Source organism: Vanellus vanellus, assembly GCF_965231255.1.
Source record: "Vanellus vanellus genome assembly, chromosome: 11".
Classification (NCBI taxonomy): Eukaryota; Metazoa; Chordata; class Aves; order Charadriiformes; family Charadriidae; genus Vanellus; species Vanellus vanellus.
In genome coordinates, this window is record NC_138916.1 from 21,358,155 (window position 1) to 21,375,132 (window position 16,978).

At 40.0% G+C, this 16,978-nt stretch overlaps 2 protein-coding genes across 2 annotated transcripts in view; one reads left to right on the forward strand and one right to left on the reverse strand.

Moving 5' to 3' along the window:
- Positions 1-210: 210 nt before the first annotated feature.
- Positions 211-13,139, reverse strand: LINS1 (lines homolog 1). The gene is made up of 7 exons (XM_082488705.1): positions 13,098-13,139; positions 8,413-8,956; positions 8,227-8,316; positions 6,874-7,015; positions 6,019-6,609; positions 2,549-2,729; positions 211-1,545 (listed from the first exon to the last, which is right to left on the reverse strand). Exons 2-7 carry the CDS (start codon positions 8,818-8,820, stop codon positions 648-650), a joined length of 2,310 nt encoding a protein of 769 aa, XP_082344831.1. The 5' UTR covers positions 8,821-8,956; positions 13,098-13,139; the 3' UTR covers positions 211-647.
- Positions 13,140-14,457: 1,318 nt separating this feature from the next.
- The window catches only part of ASB7 (ankyrin repeat and SOCS box containing 7), a 29,032-nt gene continuing 26,511 nt past the window's right edge, over positions 14,458-16,978 (forward strand). The window contains exon 1 of the mRNA XM_082488706.1: positions 14,458-14,512. The gene's annotated coding sequence lies outside the window, so the exon portion shown is untranslated. The remainder of the gene's footprint in view (positions 14,513-16,978) is intronic.

The following is a 16,978-nucleotide window of genomic DNA, read 5'->3' on the forward strand; positions in this document are numbered from 1 at the left end:
AACCCTTCCTTTTAATTAAAGGAATATACCATAAACTATGAAGAAAAACTAATTTTTCAGTGAAATGACAACACTGCCAATTACATCAGGCAAACAGTAAAAGCTAAAAAAGCTTACCCTAGACATCAGTTAAGCACTTCAGCCAAGACCAGTGTGGCACATCTGAACATCCACTTAGAGCAAGGCACCAAAAACACCAATGCTTTCCCAAGCCAAAATATTTTATTTAGCTCAACCTCTAAGCAGTCAAGTGTTGCATTAACGCTCCACTGCAGTCCATAAATCACTAGAAATCTGGCAATGAATGCCTATATAGAATGACATTAAGTATAGCTGACAATACTTTAAGTATCATACCTTGTTGATATGCTTTCACATTAGTCATTTATTATCAAATTTTGAGTACCTAACAATTAATCCGTATATAGCGTACACTGACATACATACCATGAATAAGCTTAGGACCCCAAGGAAATGGATTGTATCACAGATTGCAGATTTTTAAGGTGTCAACCAAACACACCTTTATCCTGTTTCAGGTTAAATACACTGACAGGTGCAAAAGGCATGAGCTTTAGCAGTCATTAATCTCATGGAAACATTCCCTAGTGTACTAGTTAAAAAAATTACTAGAACACATTCTTGGATTATTGTGGGTTCACGTTCTTACTGATCTTCTCAACGTGGCTCAGTAGTTTCAACAATGCAGATGGATTATATGGGAAAAGATTTCTTCTCTGTAACCTAGAAATAGCTTTTTGCAGTTCGTCCAAACATGTTGTTGATTTGTAAATCATTACTCTTAGGGGAACGATGTTATCTGAAGACACCATACATGTCACACAGGATGAGGTATTAGATCCCATTTTTTTCAGAGGCAACACTTCAGACTTGAGTGTGTTCCGTTTATCATCTGTGTAGCTAAATCCAGTTTCCCTTATCCTCATTTCACTCTCATCATTTAAAGGCACCTGCTTTGTGTTTACCAAGCACTCTTTTCCATCTGATTCTAGTTCAGAGTCGTCTGAGCTGTCATAATTAACAAGGCTTTGAAAAGAACCCAGCAGAGACGTACTATCGGTGCATATCAATGAGTTAGACTGGTTAGACTCTGCAACTTCATTATCACATTGCTCTGTTGTAAACACTAAGTAATTGTGAGAAGAAGCCAAAGATATCAAAGTCTGCGGTTCTTGTTCACAACAAGCATTTTGCAAACTCTCAGTCATACAGCTTTGTTTTTCTTGATGGGGTGGGTGGACAGAGGAAATTGATTGAAAAGTGCCATGTTTGCTATCAAAATGGTTACAGACATCTACAAACTGATGCCAGTCTTTTCCCAGAAGCTTTAAGTACATTACCAAGTACTCCAGAAAGCAAGTTTCTGAAGAAATCAAAAAATCTAGAAGTACTGAGGAATCAAATGCAATTTTTTCTAGAAAAAATAAAAAGATACAGTGAGGATTATATCCACTTGCATGCGTAAGGAAGTTCCAGGTTTCCTCCTCTTTTTGGCTTAAGTTATCAGCAGCATCATGCCATAACCTGAAAAGTAAGTCATAAAAGAGATTAAATACAATGGAAGTTTACAGTGTTATTGTTTGTTTTTCTGTTTGTTTTTTTTTTTTTTTTTTTTTTTTTTTTTAAGGTATGTCCAGAAAGTGGTATTCTTGATCTTTTTTGATTTTGCCAAAAAGTAAAAACCAAAAAAGTAGTTTTCATATTAGAATGAGAAAGAATGAAGGCAGGTGGGGTAGATCAGACAATTTAGAAAGCTTAAAGCAGGCCTTCTAAAACAGCACTCCTCCTTAGGAAACATTCTGGAATAAACAAAGTCACTTACAATATGTGAATTGTTATTTTAATATTTTTGTAAAACTGAACATAGACTCATTTTCAGGATGCTAAGCACATTGGAAAAAAGTGGCCCACTTTTATTTAGGTGTCTAAGAAGAATTTTACATATCTAAGATACTACTTGCAACATCTTTAAATTTGAAGCTTGAGGGACCTTTTATAAATTAGGATAATATTTTATCTAAACAGCAGTGAAGCAGTGAATGTCCAGGACAAATTCATGAAGAACACATTTCAGCTATTAGCAGTAACAGTTTTTACCAACTTAGCTTGTCCAACCCTAAGAGGGTCACTTTACCAGAAGTCCCTGAATTCTTGAAGTTTAATTATAACATCACATTCCTTTCAAACTCTCAGTGTTTAAAGAAAACATTCTCGCCTTTTATCTGTCTCTAACCACTATTTCAGATTGTGAAGTCAATTATTCTGAATTACAGGATGTGATAAAGTATCTAATAGGAAACTCTTGCACAACTCCCTCATTTCAATAATAAAACCCCACTTATTCAAATTATCAGCAAAGTTAACTGCTCTTACACTACATGTTATTACATCATCCTGAGGTCATTTTTTTAATTATTAAAAATATTTTTCTTTATACAAAAATAATCAATGGAAAAGGTATATATATTATAATAACCTCAGTAAATTACAATTCTTCATAATTCTGTCGAATAAAATGTACACTAACCTATCAAATTTTAAATAAATGAGTAATAAAGCTTTAGCAGCTTCCCACATATCATCATCTTGCTCTATGAAAATCAAGGAGAGCCATTCACAGTGATGTACAACTGGGTGAGACTGTGGGGAAGACTTCAGATGACTCCTCCAGAATATCAACAACTGGGCCATGGAACTCTGAAAGTCTCCTGAAAAAAAGAAGTAACCATGAATTTTGCTATACATTTTTTGGTTACCAAACAACACCTACTTTTTATTTTTTAAATTAGCAGTGCATAACAGTTCATGAATGCATTTATCATCCCTTAGCTCAACTGATTTAACACAGCATCAAATTTTATTCATTAGTTCTTGCTTCTCGGTACCAAATAAATCAAGAAATACTTTGCAGAAAACCATAGGCAGTTATTTAACCTTAAATTCAATGTGAATGGGTACTCTATTAAACTCTAAACATATCAATGTTTCATGTCAATGTTAACCTGCAGAAAATTACTTCACTCATTAGGTACAGGACTTCCCCTGCCCAAGCTCCTTCCCCACAAGACAGATAAAACTTAATGACACAATTTATTCCTCTAACAGCATTCTTGATTCCCTTGAAGTTCAAGGAAGAATAATGAGAGGTGACCTAGAAAGTTTTGGGTACAACAGGGTGAATCCTCTCACACCTAAGCTTGCAGACTAATGAACAATATATATCAAGAAACCTACAAAAATGTGACTATGCTTACACAGCTGGGATTTATACTTTCCTTTAGCATCCCAATTAGGTAGCTTCATTGGTACACTGCAACTAAAGAAAGGTGCATTGTAATCAAGTCAATGCCATAGATATAATGATCCAATATGAGTACTTTGCTGAGATTTCATCTCAGGTACTTCTTCCCACATGAAATAATAATACAACTGTAATGTTTTGATAGGACTGAAGCTAAACCACCCAGTGCAATTCACTGTAGAAATTAACTGCAGTGATCTATAGTTGATGGGAATAAATTGTCATTTCTGCAATAAGACAAAGTATGAACCTTGTAGTATAGCCATATTCTTTATAAAATAAGTTCTTCATAGATGATGTACATTTTCATACATATAGGCTTGGGATAAAGGTACTTTCACGAGATGGTATAAAATCCTTGCTGGAAGGATTAATGTAAGCAGCAGTTTTCCTGCAAATCTTTTTTCCCTTCCCTCTAAACACTGCACTCCTGGATGGGAAAAGCACCTCAAAATTTATGCCATTTTAGTGCAGTAGCTTACTCAAAAATAACTTTGCATTCATAAGACAGACAGATTCTTTCCCTTAAGTCAAGAAACTCATCTCTTCAACATTAACGACATACGGTAGTATGGTACTAGGTACCAGTTTTTCATGTAACATGGCATACATTCCATGTTTAGAAAACAGAAAAGATATAGTGACATATATCTTAACCCAAAGGTACTCCTTAAATAAGAACTCTAATGCTGTTGGAAGTACACTATGCTTTGAAGAGCACAGTTGCATCATTTATAGAAACAGTGATTACCGCTTTTGAAAAGTTTCCTTCAACATGGGAATCAATTTTACTTACCACATTGTTATGTAGTTTTTCTTAATATTTGGCTTTAAGATTTGCTTTTCCTCTTAGCAAATAATAGGATCTGAAAGTTATCTTTGCTATTAATAGTTACTATTCAGACTGACATTCTTCCCTATAAATCAAAACTATCTGGACATTAATCTCAAAATTGAAATGAGTTAAAGTTAAGCCACTGTAATTCATGTTAAAAAAAAAAAGATAAGATCAACTAGCTTCCCGGAAGGGAAGTTAGCATATTAAAGCATTTTGGTGCTTGTTTTAACCACTTAATTTAATGTCACTAAAACAGAAGCATCATTCCTTTCAACTCGAAATTCCTCTTGACAGTTGAGGTATTTGAGTCTAATTAAAGAACTCATTTTTGTGTCATGAATCTGAACAAGAAAGGAGAATCTTTTCTTTGAGAAAAAATTTTCATAGAGACATCCAAAATAGATTTAAGCTACATTTTTCCCTATTCCCTTGTTCTTAGACCATCTCAGTGCCTATACATTTTTCAGAATGTAGATCATAAGTAAAATATTTGCTACATGTACTTAAACTCCAAGAATGCAACGGGCATCACAAATATAACATCTTCCAAAATCTGGAAAGTGTCAGAAGCTGTCTTACAGAAGTCTGTAGCTCTTTTGCACAGTCATATGAATTAAATGATTAATGATTTTTATGCTTGCTACATAACGTAGAAATATAAAAAGTAAAATAAGATTTATATCTAGAACTTGTATTAAAATGCCTCAATATACTTAAAATGCTGTAAAGTTTCAGCCTTGTTTAAAAAGAAATAAATTATTTTTTTACTTTTTGTCACATCATCAATTGGCTGACATAAGGAACACCCATTTGCACTTGTATTTGACTAGAAACACTGCTTCAGAACTGCCTTTCCATTTTTGCCGTGCAGCCTGTAATCCAGGGACAGCAAGCTGCTTTGATCATAGGATTTGCACATCCACATTCACATGGATTAGCATCAGAAGACGTGCATCATGTGCCTCTCAGATGTAAAAAAGCAAGTGGGAAGATGGGATTCCAGAGTGTCTTTCAGGCAAAAAGCCTTACCCCACCACTTCATTACAGCATAGAAGACTACTAACTGGCTACCAGCGTGACACAGCAACGCACTCTCTTCCATTAGGAACACAAGTTACACAGCATTCCCTTGCCATCCCACTGCCTGCCTTGTGGCATAGCCCCAGCACAAGAGCCAGATCTGCTCTTCTACTAATCCAATTCACCTGTTCAGTAGAACAAACGTACTCAAGTCATCAGGTATGAGAAGTATGCCTCACAACTACTAATTCAAAGGACTAGACCTGTAAGTCACAACCACTATACTCTGCCAAGTCCCCCAGTTTTCTTGTCTCTTACTTTATAGCTTTATTATCTATATTACATTTTTTGTCTGACAGTAAAGTCTAGTACCTTCAACCAAGACAAGTGCATAATGGTACTTACCTATAGTTCTGCCTCCACATTAGAAAACAGGAGAGTGTTACCTGCAGTTCCTTTTAGTTCCCCACCCTGAACAGGGTAGAGGCTTGTGCTATGGGCTCTCTTCTTTCTCAAACAGAGAAGAGCCTGGTGTGCCCAAGCTGGCTCAACTATTTCAAATATTAACACGTTTGTAACAGGAAAAGTTTTGAATCTCAAATGCAGCTGTTCCAAGCCCCCCATATTGCAGGGCTAAGGACAGGATAAAATGCAAGGAAACAACTAATTAGTCAGGACACAGTGACAGAAAGCTTCTTGGGCGGGTCTCTTCTTTCCTCCCTCCTACCACCACTAATCCAGCTGAATTCTATTTACAGTCTTAAGGACCTACAACTATAAAATATGAAAGCTTTACAACTCTTGCTGCTTAATGAACAAAACTAAAAGAGACTATTACCTCTGATTTCAGCTTCTGTAGCAGAGTTCTGACACTTGAATTCCAGTGCTTTAAGCACAACCAGACTTAGGGCTCTGAGAACAGGTTGGTCAGAACCACCTTGAGTATCGCCTCCAGGAGCGGCTTCGCTGCCTCCAAAGTAGCTGGCCTTTCCACTGAGCGGGATCTGATTAAGCCAAGTCAAAGTCACAACCTGCAGAACAGCATTACTCAGTGCACCCATATCCTCATATAAAGATGGGCTTTGTAAGAACAGTGATGCACTTTTAGCATCTTCTCTAGACTTGTAAAGGACACAGGTTTTAAGGAGCATAATGAACTTCTTCTTGATTAAATAGTGAATTGATGAGCTAATGAGGTTCAGGACATAAGAAACTTTCAAAAATAATACTCTCTGGCATCTCAGCGGTTGTTCTAATTCAATTCTGGAAGCCAAAAGTGCTTCAAGCAGATCTATAAAACTGATCAAATTGTTTGCAGCTTCAGAATAAGGTGAAGTATAGTGATGACTGTCAAAACGATGGAACAGAATGGAATTATAAAATCCTTCAAGCACAGGATCAAGAGGAGCCAATAACTTCTTCAAAATACCTACAGCAACAAGAAGAACGTTATGGAGTTGGAGTGTAACACAGTCAGCTAAATCATCAATTAAGCAGAAAACAGGTGATTGTGACCATTCTCAGTTCTTAAGCATGTTTAAACCACCGTTTTTAACAGTACTTTGTCACCCACTTTATAACGAAGAACGTAAGTGTTCTTTATAAACAGGCTGCTCCAGATGAGATTACAAGGAACATTCCTCCCCCTAGTGGGCACTCCTGTATCAATACCACCATAAAATTGCTACAGTACCTGCTTTGGGTAAAACTTTATCTTTCAGTATGTCCTTGATAATAGTTGTAAGAGTCCACAGACATTCTGCTACCTTAGTATTCCCAGAGAATCCTGAAAGAGTCTTCAAACTAAAGGTGAGCCAGGTGACATTTAGTGCATTCTAAGAAAATTAGTTCAAAAAACCAATCAGGTATGCTTTATAATTGCTACGCGACTTAAATTAAATCATAATACATTGATTTAAAATTGTACATTAAGAGATTCAAATGTAAGCAAAACCAAAACATAAATAGAAAGAATATATCTTTCCAGTGCCTTTTAAGTACGTAGGCCTTTATTTACAAACATGAAGTCACATATGCATGCAACCTCCCAATGTCATGTGACCTACCCAAAATCAGGTAATACTCTAGACAGACCATACTTGAATTCATAATTCCCAGACGAATTTGCAAGAAATATTAAAAACATATTTTTGAGGAAAAAAAAAAATCTATGCTCAGAGATGCTACTGTGGAGGCTACAATATATAGTCACCAAATATATAGCAAGTAAAAAACACCCTCAAGTAACTGGAATTTCAAACAAGAAAATAGAGAAAAGCATTTGATTAACTTTCAATAGATTATGACCTATTTTTATCTACTGCATCACTGAACAGATCTCAAGTAACTGTAAAAATATTGATACTGTAGATTATTGGTTTTCTGAAACACCTGTACTGCAACATTAAAAACAGTATTTCTTGTCATCTAGACACATTTTACCTTTAAACAGTTTCATAAAATCCCAGATTTTTATATATAAAGACATTCCACCTCTCATTACAAACTTCTGTTACACATCTAATCTCCTTTCTACACTCTATGCCCGTCCAAACATGCTTGAAATACTCTCTTGGAATATTTATTACACATTTTCCTATCCATCTGTTACAACCCAAAGCCCCTTAAGACACTTAACACATTTAATGGGAGAACTATCACATAGTATTATCTTGTACAACCTTCACATTGTTCCCATACTGGAGCTAAACACACTTCCACAAAACCGTGTGGCATTTTGAGGGGACTAACAGTCTGTATGCTAAACCACCAGCAGACCACGGATGTGCCTTTCAGAAGGACAGATGAAGCAGAGTAGACATGCAGGCAACAGATGGAGGAAAAGAGCAGTTCTGATGTTGCTCTGTGGGTCTACTTATGATATGAGCATCTTCAGAAATACTTTTAGATTTTACCGGAGTCATGTAGTGACTGCTTTTGTGCCAGGTAAACACTATAAAAAGTTGGCTCTAAAGTTAAATGCAACAGCTTGAGGCATATACTCCCTACGTCATTTTTAACCTGTGAAAAGTTATGCCATACTCACCTCTTCCTTCAGCTGGAAATACACTAGAGACGCTAAACTTTTTGTAGCCATGTGAGATAACAGGTGATCATAACTACTGAGCAGACAAATCTGCAGACATATAAAAAGAAACAGTATCTAAGGCATGTTCTTTTTTTTTTTTTTCCTCCTTTCATAAAAATCTTTCAAAAGTTTATAAAATCTTACCAATTTTGAGTCAATTTTTGCCTCCTTCAGAATAAGGACTAAGATTTCACAGTACTTCTGCCTCATATTGAATTCAATTTCCTGGGACTCTGCTTTAGCAACCATCATCTTGATCAACGTTAACTGAAGCAGCATCACTTCTCGTGGACAGAATGAGGAGTTCATGTTTGCAAAGCTATTTGATTTATCATCTGTTGTAGGGACAACCGCATCTGACATATCAGTGTCCTGATGGCTCCTAATACCACCATTAGTAGATAGCAGATGCATCCAATTACACGATTCATCTTTTTCTGGTGACTGCTCGATACACAGATTAAGTAAAGACGTATAATGATGGCTTTCCTTTGCTAGCGGAATGCCTACCAGTACATCCTTATACATCTGCTGCAGAAGAGAGATCTTCATTATGAGAACATTCAATACTCCAGAATATGATGTATGTCTTCACTGATTATCCATGGCCACTGCAAGTCAGCGTCAAAGTTATTTCTGTCCAGTAACAGAAATAGAAGCGCTATCAGGGATTTCTCTTCTGAGTTACCTAAAAATAAATATTTTGCTATTACTGAACTTAACAGATAACTAGAGAGATACAAAAGAGTAACACATATTTTAGAGTTAATATGACCATCATTAAACTTACTTTGAAAATACAAATTCACTGTTTGAAAACAGCAAGAGTGATAGTTACACTAAATTGTCCCAGTGAGACATTCAAAGGATACAAGAATTGCTATGTGGTGAAGAAGTTTACAGTTCCAATATTATACTACTGATACCAACGTTGATTTACTGGAATCAACAAAACCAAATTACTATTACTAGGGACTAGTTCTAAAAGATATGAGAACTTGGATCAAATCTTTCTCTTCATTGCTAGAACTACTAATATCTCAGTTCTTTTGTGACAAATTCCTCCAAAAAGTTTCAATTGAAAATTTTCATCTGAACTGGCAATGTTTATTGCTCCACTAAGGTTGGGTATGGCAACACCTCTCAAAAAAAAAAAAAAGGAAACCAAAGGAGAAGTCTTATCTTCCGCTGCACATAGGCTCAAGTAAGGTAAGGTAAGTAGCATGAATATAAAGGTGAGGAGAGCTGGGAGAACTGGAGAATTTAGTAATGAGGACCAAAGAATTCCTTTATGTCTACATGTGCAGAACTCTTGTTCTGAGCAGCTAAATCTTGAAACCCAGATCAGGTTTTCAGACAATGCAAAGGACCAACAGTGCCATAGGGCTGGTTGCAAGGGCCCAGTGACTGAGTTTAAAATTAAAAAATACTTAAAAACCAAGCTTATTAAAAGCTAATAAAAATACTTAGGAATTCAGGAAAGGTATAAAAAAAATCCTTATCACAAAGTCAGTGGAACATATCTTTCAACCACAACACTGGAATATTCACGCTAGCTTAAAAAGAACAGCTATTAAGAACTCAAACCTCTCTTTACAGTATGAGCACCTGAGCACCTAAGCACCCACAATTTTCTAACCATTATATAAATGGCTAGGCAGATATCATGTCCCCAGAAAACAAAAAGGATATACTTAAGAACATCAGGGTTTCTTTTTCATCTGTATTAAAACTGATGCTAATCTGTCACGTTTATCTTTTTAGGACAGTTTTAACATGTTCTCTAACCACAACCCTTTTAATTAAAAACAAAAACAAAACCAAACTCATTACTTTTACCTACTTTGAAATTAGGAGTGGGACTTACATCGCTTATAGGAATTTTCTTTTCGTGTGTTTTTTGGATCTCTTTCGTTTAAATCTGCCATAAAAACCAGGTAGACTTCCAGGTAGGTTCCTGAAGCCATCTGTTTGTAGTTGGCTTTTATTCAAATGTAACATTTCCCCTTTCTTACCAAAGAAAGAACACAGCTCACCCTCTCAGCTGGTAAGAAATTCTAAATATCATCCCATCTATGTATCAATTACACCTGCATTTATCATCAGACCAAGTATTTTGAATTATTGTTGCTTTTTAGCAGAAAATTAGAAAACAATGAAACTAAAATTCAGTATATAAGGCTTTTTTTTTTTTACTTTATAGTCGTCACAAGTTTTTAAAACACTATAAAACATCATTGATAATTAGACCTTCATTTTTACAATTTGACTTTTTAATTGCAACTGAAGTATGCATTGGCAAGATGGCTTCCCAAAGCTACAAAGGATTAGGGGTAGACTAAGATATGCTATCCAGACTCCTCACTTCTTCCACAATTAGGCAGTATTTCCTTCAGAATATAATCTAAAATTAGAGAATAAGAAGTTGCCTGCAGGGAGTGATCTACAACTCCATCTGGTATGGTATTTTTAAAGACATATTCAGCAATGGCTTACCTGACAACTCCAAAATGTTATCGTATGTGCCTCACCTGACAGAACTAAGAACCCTTCCCTCATCCTTTTCCATACTGCACATTTTAGATGTTAAGAATAAATCTGATACTTCAGACAATAAATTACTTCTTCATTTGCAGAATCTATTTGGAATTCTACTTGAGGTGGAAATTTATGACCTGAAACCTTGTAAAATTTCTTCAGAAATCACTCTGAATATTTTACATAGCTATTGTTCCTATCTTTGAGTTTCATTTCTTCCTAAATGAATACCTAATAAAGTAAAATTATCGTAACACATTTACTTCTGTGTTCCAAGATCAACTTGAATTATCATCCTACATGGTAAATGAACAGACCTCTCATGCACAAATTCACAAGAAACAGCAAGGTTGTTAAGGCAGGAGAGATTTAGAACTCCTCTAGGACATGCACTATGAGATTTTACCTTCACCACATGATATTGTTTGTCCTTTCCCTGATCCCACCATAATACATTTATATTATACCATTAATTTGCAGAATACTTTACAGAAACATCTATAAGATGTGTCTCACTCACACATGACAACAGTTTGTGAATAGAAGTCATTAAAGGAAATGAAATATGAGGGGGTTTAGTTTGAAGAAATTTACTTCAAAGAGGGGGAATATGTCAGACAATGACTAAATTTGTTGCAGACATAGTAAGATAGCAGACAGAGTAAGTGAAAAGCTCAAAGCTGAACAGCAAAGAAAAGCAATCACATTCACACATAAGTGACAAACTCCAAGCCTTACTTGTATTATTTATTTGAGTTATTCACAACAGCATCTAAAAACCAATTAAGGTTTTTAGTGCCAGACTCCTGCATAAAGAGCATGAAACAGACCTAAAAACCTTATATATAGATTGATCAGGCAAAAGACAGGAAGGAAAACTATACAGAAAAACAAACACATAAATATTTTGTTATACGTTATTTTCATGACTGCTTTAGTTAAGCCTTAAAATAAAAAACAAAGTCACATGGAGCTGCAAACAGAACAAGAGAAGAAACTGAAGGAAATAAAGAACTGAAAATGGCAGCTGAAGCCTGGAAGGTTTAAGGACCATCATAAACCAAGCAAGGGAAATTCAAGCAGTTCCAAACGCTGCCAGCATATCCTGAATCAGAATTATAAAATATGTGTGTAATTCCAGGGTGGGATACTTAATTTAGCACAAAGTCATAAAAAGCATCGATTTGCATGGACTAGCACTGTTGATATTAAATTTCACATTTTTTTTTTACTAACACAAATGGCTTATGATGACATTCAATAACTCAGAGATATTAGAGAAAGCTATTCTCAAGTCCCTATATTAGTCTTTCCCTGTTATATACACTATTAAATGTTCATTGCATGACTAGCAACTGGGAGAAAACAAACTATCCTAAAAACCTTATTTTCATTAAAAAAATAAATCAGATAAAGCAAAATGAAACCACAGTCTGTGACTGTCCATGCCTGAAGGCTCTGGATCTCTTTACAACACAACAGTTGAATCATTTAAGAAACAAAATATATTTGGACTACTTGTACCTGCCATGACTTTGTAGGCCCATCTCTCAATAAAGAATATACTTCCGCTCAGTCCTGAAATACTGTAAAAGCCTCTAAAAGTAATGTAATTTCATTCCAGAGGTTGCAAATAACCTCTGCTGCGAGCTGCCCAATCCCTGAGTGTTAACTTTGACACCTAAGCGTTGCCAGATGCCTAATCCGCTCTTCTGCGAGCATCCTTAGCCACTGGAGACAGGACTAGACGGACTCAATTCCACCTCACCAGTCCCTTATTGTACCTCTCACAGCGGCGTTTCAGGAACGTGTTTCAGCAATGGGTTAGTGGCAGGAAGGTCCCCCTAAAAACAACCCTCCAGCCTGAGGAGGAGCCTCCCGGCCCGCAGCCCCTCTCCCCGTTACCCCCCTCCAGAAGGCCCCAATCGGCCTCCACAAACCCCGCCCGCCCCGAAGGCTACCAGAGGCCTTCTGCGCCGCCGCTCCCCTCAGCGCCGCTTACCACCCCTCAACCGGCGCGGCTCCGCGCTCCTTCACCCAAACTAAGCCAGCTCCGAGCCCTCGTCAACCCGCCGGCCGGCCCTTCGCCTGCCCGCCGCCCCCTCAGCCCGGCTCCCCTCAACCCGCCGCCGCCGCCGAGGCCCCGCCCCTTCCCCTCGGAGGCGCGCGACCGCCGGCCCCGCCCCCCCAACCTAGAAGCCCGCGGCCCCGCTTAGTCACCCCGAGCCGCCGTGCGCGCGGGCCCCGCCCCGCTACTAGGCGACCGCTGCTAGGCAACCGCCGCGACTCACCCGCCCCCGGGAGACAGGACGCCGTAAGGCCCAACTCTACTCCGTCCCAACGCCGGAACCGCCGCAACCGCCCCCTTCCCAATCACCTCCCTTGTCGCAAAGCCCTCCCCCTCCCCCACGCCTTTACGGCAAGGGGGAAGAGCCACGGGCGGAGCCGCCGTCAGTCCGGCGCCCAATCAGCCGCGGCGGCGGCGCGCGCTTGGGGGCGGGCCCAGCGCGGCGGCAGCGGATTGGCGGCGGCGGGGGTCAGTCCCTGCCCGCTGACCCCGCGGAGCCAGCCGAGGGGGGCGGCTCGGTGCAAAGTGTCCCCACACGGCTCGGCCCCCTCCCGCCGCCGGCCCCGCCGCTCCCCCCGCCCCGCCGCCGCCGCCAGCGCGGGGGGCGGCCGCGCACGGGTGCGCGCCGGCCCCCCCACCCCCCAACCGCCGCCGGCGGCAGACAGGTAACGGCGGCAGAGCCCCGTCTGCCCCCAGACTCCTTCACGGGGGAGGGGGGGGTGGGGCGGGGGGAGGAAGGGGGGGAGGCGCGACCCCATGGCCCGCCGCGGGGCCTCGCCTCGCCGCTGCCCGGCAGCCCCTCCGGCGGGGCTCGCCGCCGGCCTGCCCCGCCCCGCTGCCCCTCGGCGGGCTGCGAGGGGGCTTCCCCCCTTCCTACCCCCCGTCGGGAAGGGGTGCTGGCCCCCACGCCGGCTCTTCCCCCCCCCCCCTCCCTCCCCCCGGGCTGCGGCGGACAGGCGGGCTCCGGGCCACCCCGGCCGGCACCGGGCCCGCCGCCGGCGGAGAGGGGCCCCCCGGGCGGTGAGGGCGGAGGGGAGCCTCGGGCCCCTCCGGAGCGCGTCCCCAGCCCCGGCGGCGCCCTGCCTTGCCTTCCCCCCCCCCCCCCCCCCCCCGCCGGGCCTGGAAACTCAGCGCCGGGGTCGGCTGGGGGTGTGTGTGTGTGGTGTGTGTGTGCGCTTGACGGCTCCTGAAGCACGAACTCCTGCAAAGGAGTGATTTTGATTTCCCAGCAGCTCCGCTTTCTGGGTTACTTCCTGTCCCGTTCTTCAGTACTTATCTCTTACTTCAGTGCCCCGCAGGAGCCGGATTGACGGGGCAACGGTCCTGTCCGCTCCCCCCCCCCCCCCCCGCTCCCCGGTATCCCGAGAGAGTGCCCTTCTTTTTCCCCTGAAGATCCCGATTTAGGTAAATAACCTTTTCCTTCCTCATGTTTTTTGAAGCTTCTTTCCCATTTCGACCTGCTTTGGGATTAACCGTTTTGGCTCTCCGTTTCACTCTTTCATGACATTGCGCGGCTCAGTTCTACTTTTATTATTTTTTTTAGGTTTAAGCTGCCTTAAAGGAGAATTAAAAATTGTGACTCCAAAGAACAAAGTAAGACAGAAGAGAGAAAACAGCACTCAAAAAAGCCCCAGAAAGGTGATAATTCATGTAGACTCTCAGAATCGTCCTAGACACATGGTTTGGATGGGATTGGGGCCTCTTGTTATGTTTTTGATGGATTTGAATAGGTAGCATTAGATTTCTTTGTTCCCTTAAAACCTACTTGTCATTGAGTTTTAAAAGTTTGAAAGCTCTGAAGCCCATTTAAAGCACGGTTCCTCTTCTTGTAACAGTTTGCATTTTCTCAATTTAATCTGCAAACGTTATTTTGATTAGAAATAACTACTTAATATTTTTTTGTGTTTCCTCATCTCAGGAATGTCACTTGAAATTAGTTCACTCCCAGTAGTTAAAAGGGCCTTTTCACAAATTTATGGGTGCAACACTGGGTTGGTTTCTGATCTGATTCTAAAATGTATATTTGAGTAGGTCATGGTAATTGCATTATGTTGGTTTAGTTGTACCTAACTTTTGCATGGGTTTTTGTATTGTAACGGAGCTGCAAAAATTGAAATTCATTTAATTGGGTGGTGTTTGTTTACAAGTACTTACGTTTTTGGGTTCAGATCACAGAAGGAGATAATGCTGTTAGGTGCTTAAGGGAAAAAATGAAAGGTGTAATCAAAAATTGAATCCTGCTGGTAGGAGGAACGTTTGGTTTCAGGGGGAGAGCGGTTCATAGGCAGAATTGCTTGTTTTACGTGGTAAGATGAAGAGATGCGTTCTAGAAGGAGAGAGAGTGGGGGGTGAATGATGTCAGTCAGCCTTTTTCTGCATCCTACTGTTTGTGTGTTCCAAATAATAGAGTTTCTGCGCATTCTTTTAATGCAAAGTCTGTCTCAAATCCGTTCTAATCTGTTTCAAATGTAGATAAGTTTGTGTTATTTTGGCAAATATAGCCTCTATATAGGTCCCTCTGGTCTTTGTCATGTTATCAGTAATGTCGTTGGCTGTACCAGAATATTTTTTATTGTCACCAATAAATTATTTTTTAGCTTTAGTTGCAGGTGAAAGACCAGTACCTGTTGCCAACAGTCTTGGTCAAGGGTGGACCATTTTTCTAATATAGGCATCTTAGGCGTATGATAAAAAGTAGCTGTTACACATCAAAGATTAAATAGAAAATCCCCCAGTAACACAAGTACAACGAATTCTGAGATGCGTTTTGAAAGTACAGGGAAGAAATATTCCGTGTTATTTTGGTAGCGTACTGCAAAACCATGAGTAATAGTGGAACATGTGGTTATGCCCAGTGTGATTGCAGGAGGGAATTTTATGCTAATAGGGGAGACAGATGTGCATTAGTACAAACTTACCAGTACAGTTATGGCACACCTGTTTCATCTGAAGTTGGTTTATTACAACACCCTCTTTTATAACCCATCCGGTGCATCTGACGTCAGGACTTGCATTAATGTAGCTACTCCAACAGGACACCTCTTGGTGCCAATAAGTCTTAAGATCTTTGGGATTTATTAATGGAAGGAAATGTAGGTTTTTGTTTGATTTGTTAAGCTCCTTCCTGATGTGAAATGTCAGTGCAGCAAAGTTTGATTCAGATGCAGAGACTGGACTTGAGTACACAGGAATCAGGGAATTAGCTTCTGTCAGAAATTTGCACATGGTCAAAACAAGAAAGAGAGATAAATGATATGCTGAAGTCCTGCTCTTGATCTCAGGAAGAAATGCAGCACATTGCAAGTATAGCTAGCCCCTTAGATAAATTTTTGTGTCCTTTTTTTTTTTTTCCATCTTCAGGCTATATACTCATTTTGTTGTTGATTTTGTTGGTGATGTTGTTGTTTTTTTTTTTCTCCTTGTTGTGAATTCTAAACCCTTAAAGGAAATGCGCTGTCCGAGAGGTTGTTTTCCATTGTTCCAGCATTTGCTTACTGAATGATACTATCACAGTGAAAAACTTGCTTTATCCACTGAAGTCATCCAATGAATTTTGTCCACTTGGATTCTTTTAGGTTATATTAAAAAAAATGCAGAGCAAATATGAGTCTTCCACAGATTGTTGAATGAATTAAGCTCTGTAAGTGGCACTCATTTTGTTCATCAGCGGTGCTACAAGTATAAGCACTGAAGTAACTGCTCTAATGTGGTTTGAACTAGCCATTGCTTTCTGCTTCTGTCATTCTGCGAAATATTGGTGTTTTGATTCTTTAGTGATAGCAAGTCATGTTAAAATACATAAATCTTACACATCGACACTTGCTACGAATTCTTACTTACTTTTAAGGCTAAGCTGTCATCTGACTTTACCTGTTTAAAACTTAGAAGCAGCAGCACTGTAAGTTAAAAGAGATTGTATTTTATGCTTGGGACGAGAGGATGTCCAAGCATGCTGCAGAGCACAAGCTCCCTGCGGTTTGTCGGTGCATATCTTGAGGGAGGAGAGTTGTGGCTGTGCGAACCTGATGCAGCATTCTCTGCTGAAAGAGGTCCGTCAGGCCTTGCTTCAGCACTAGCATTGAGGTCCTTGATTTGGAAGGATTT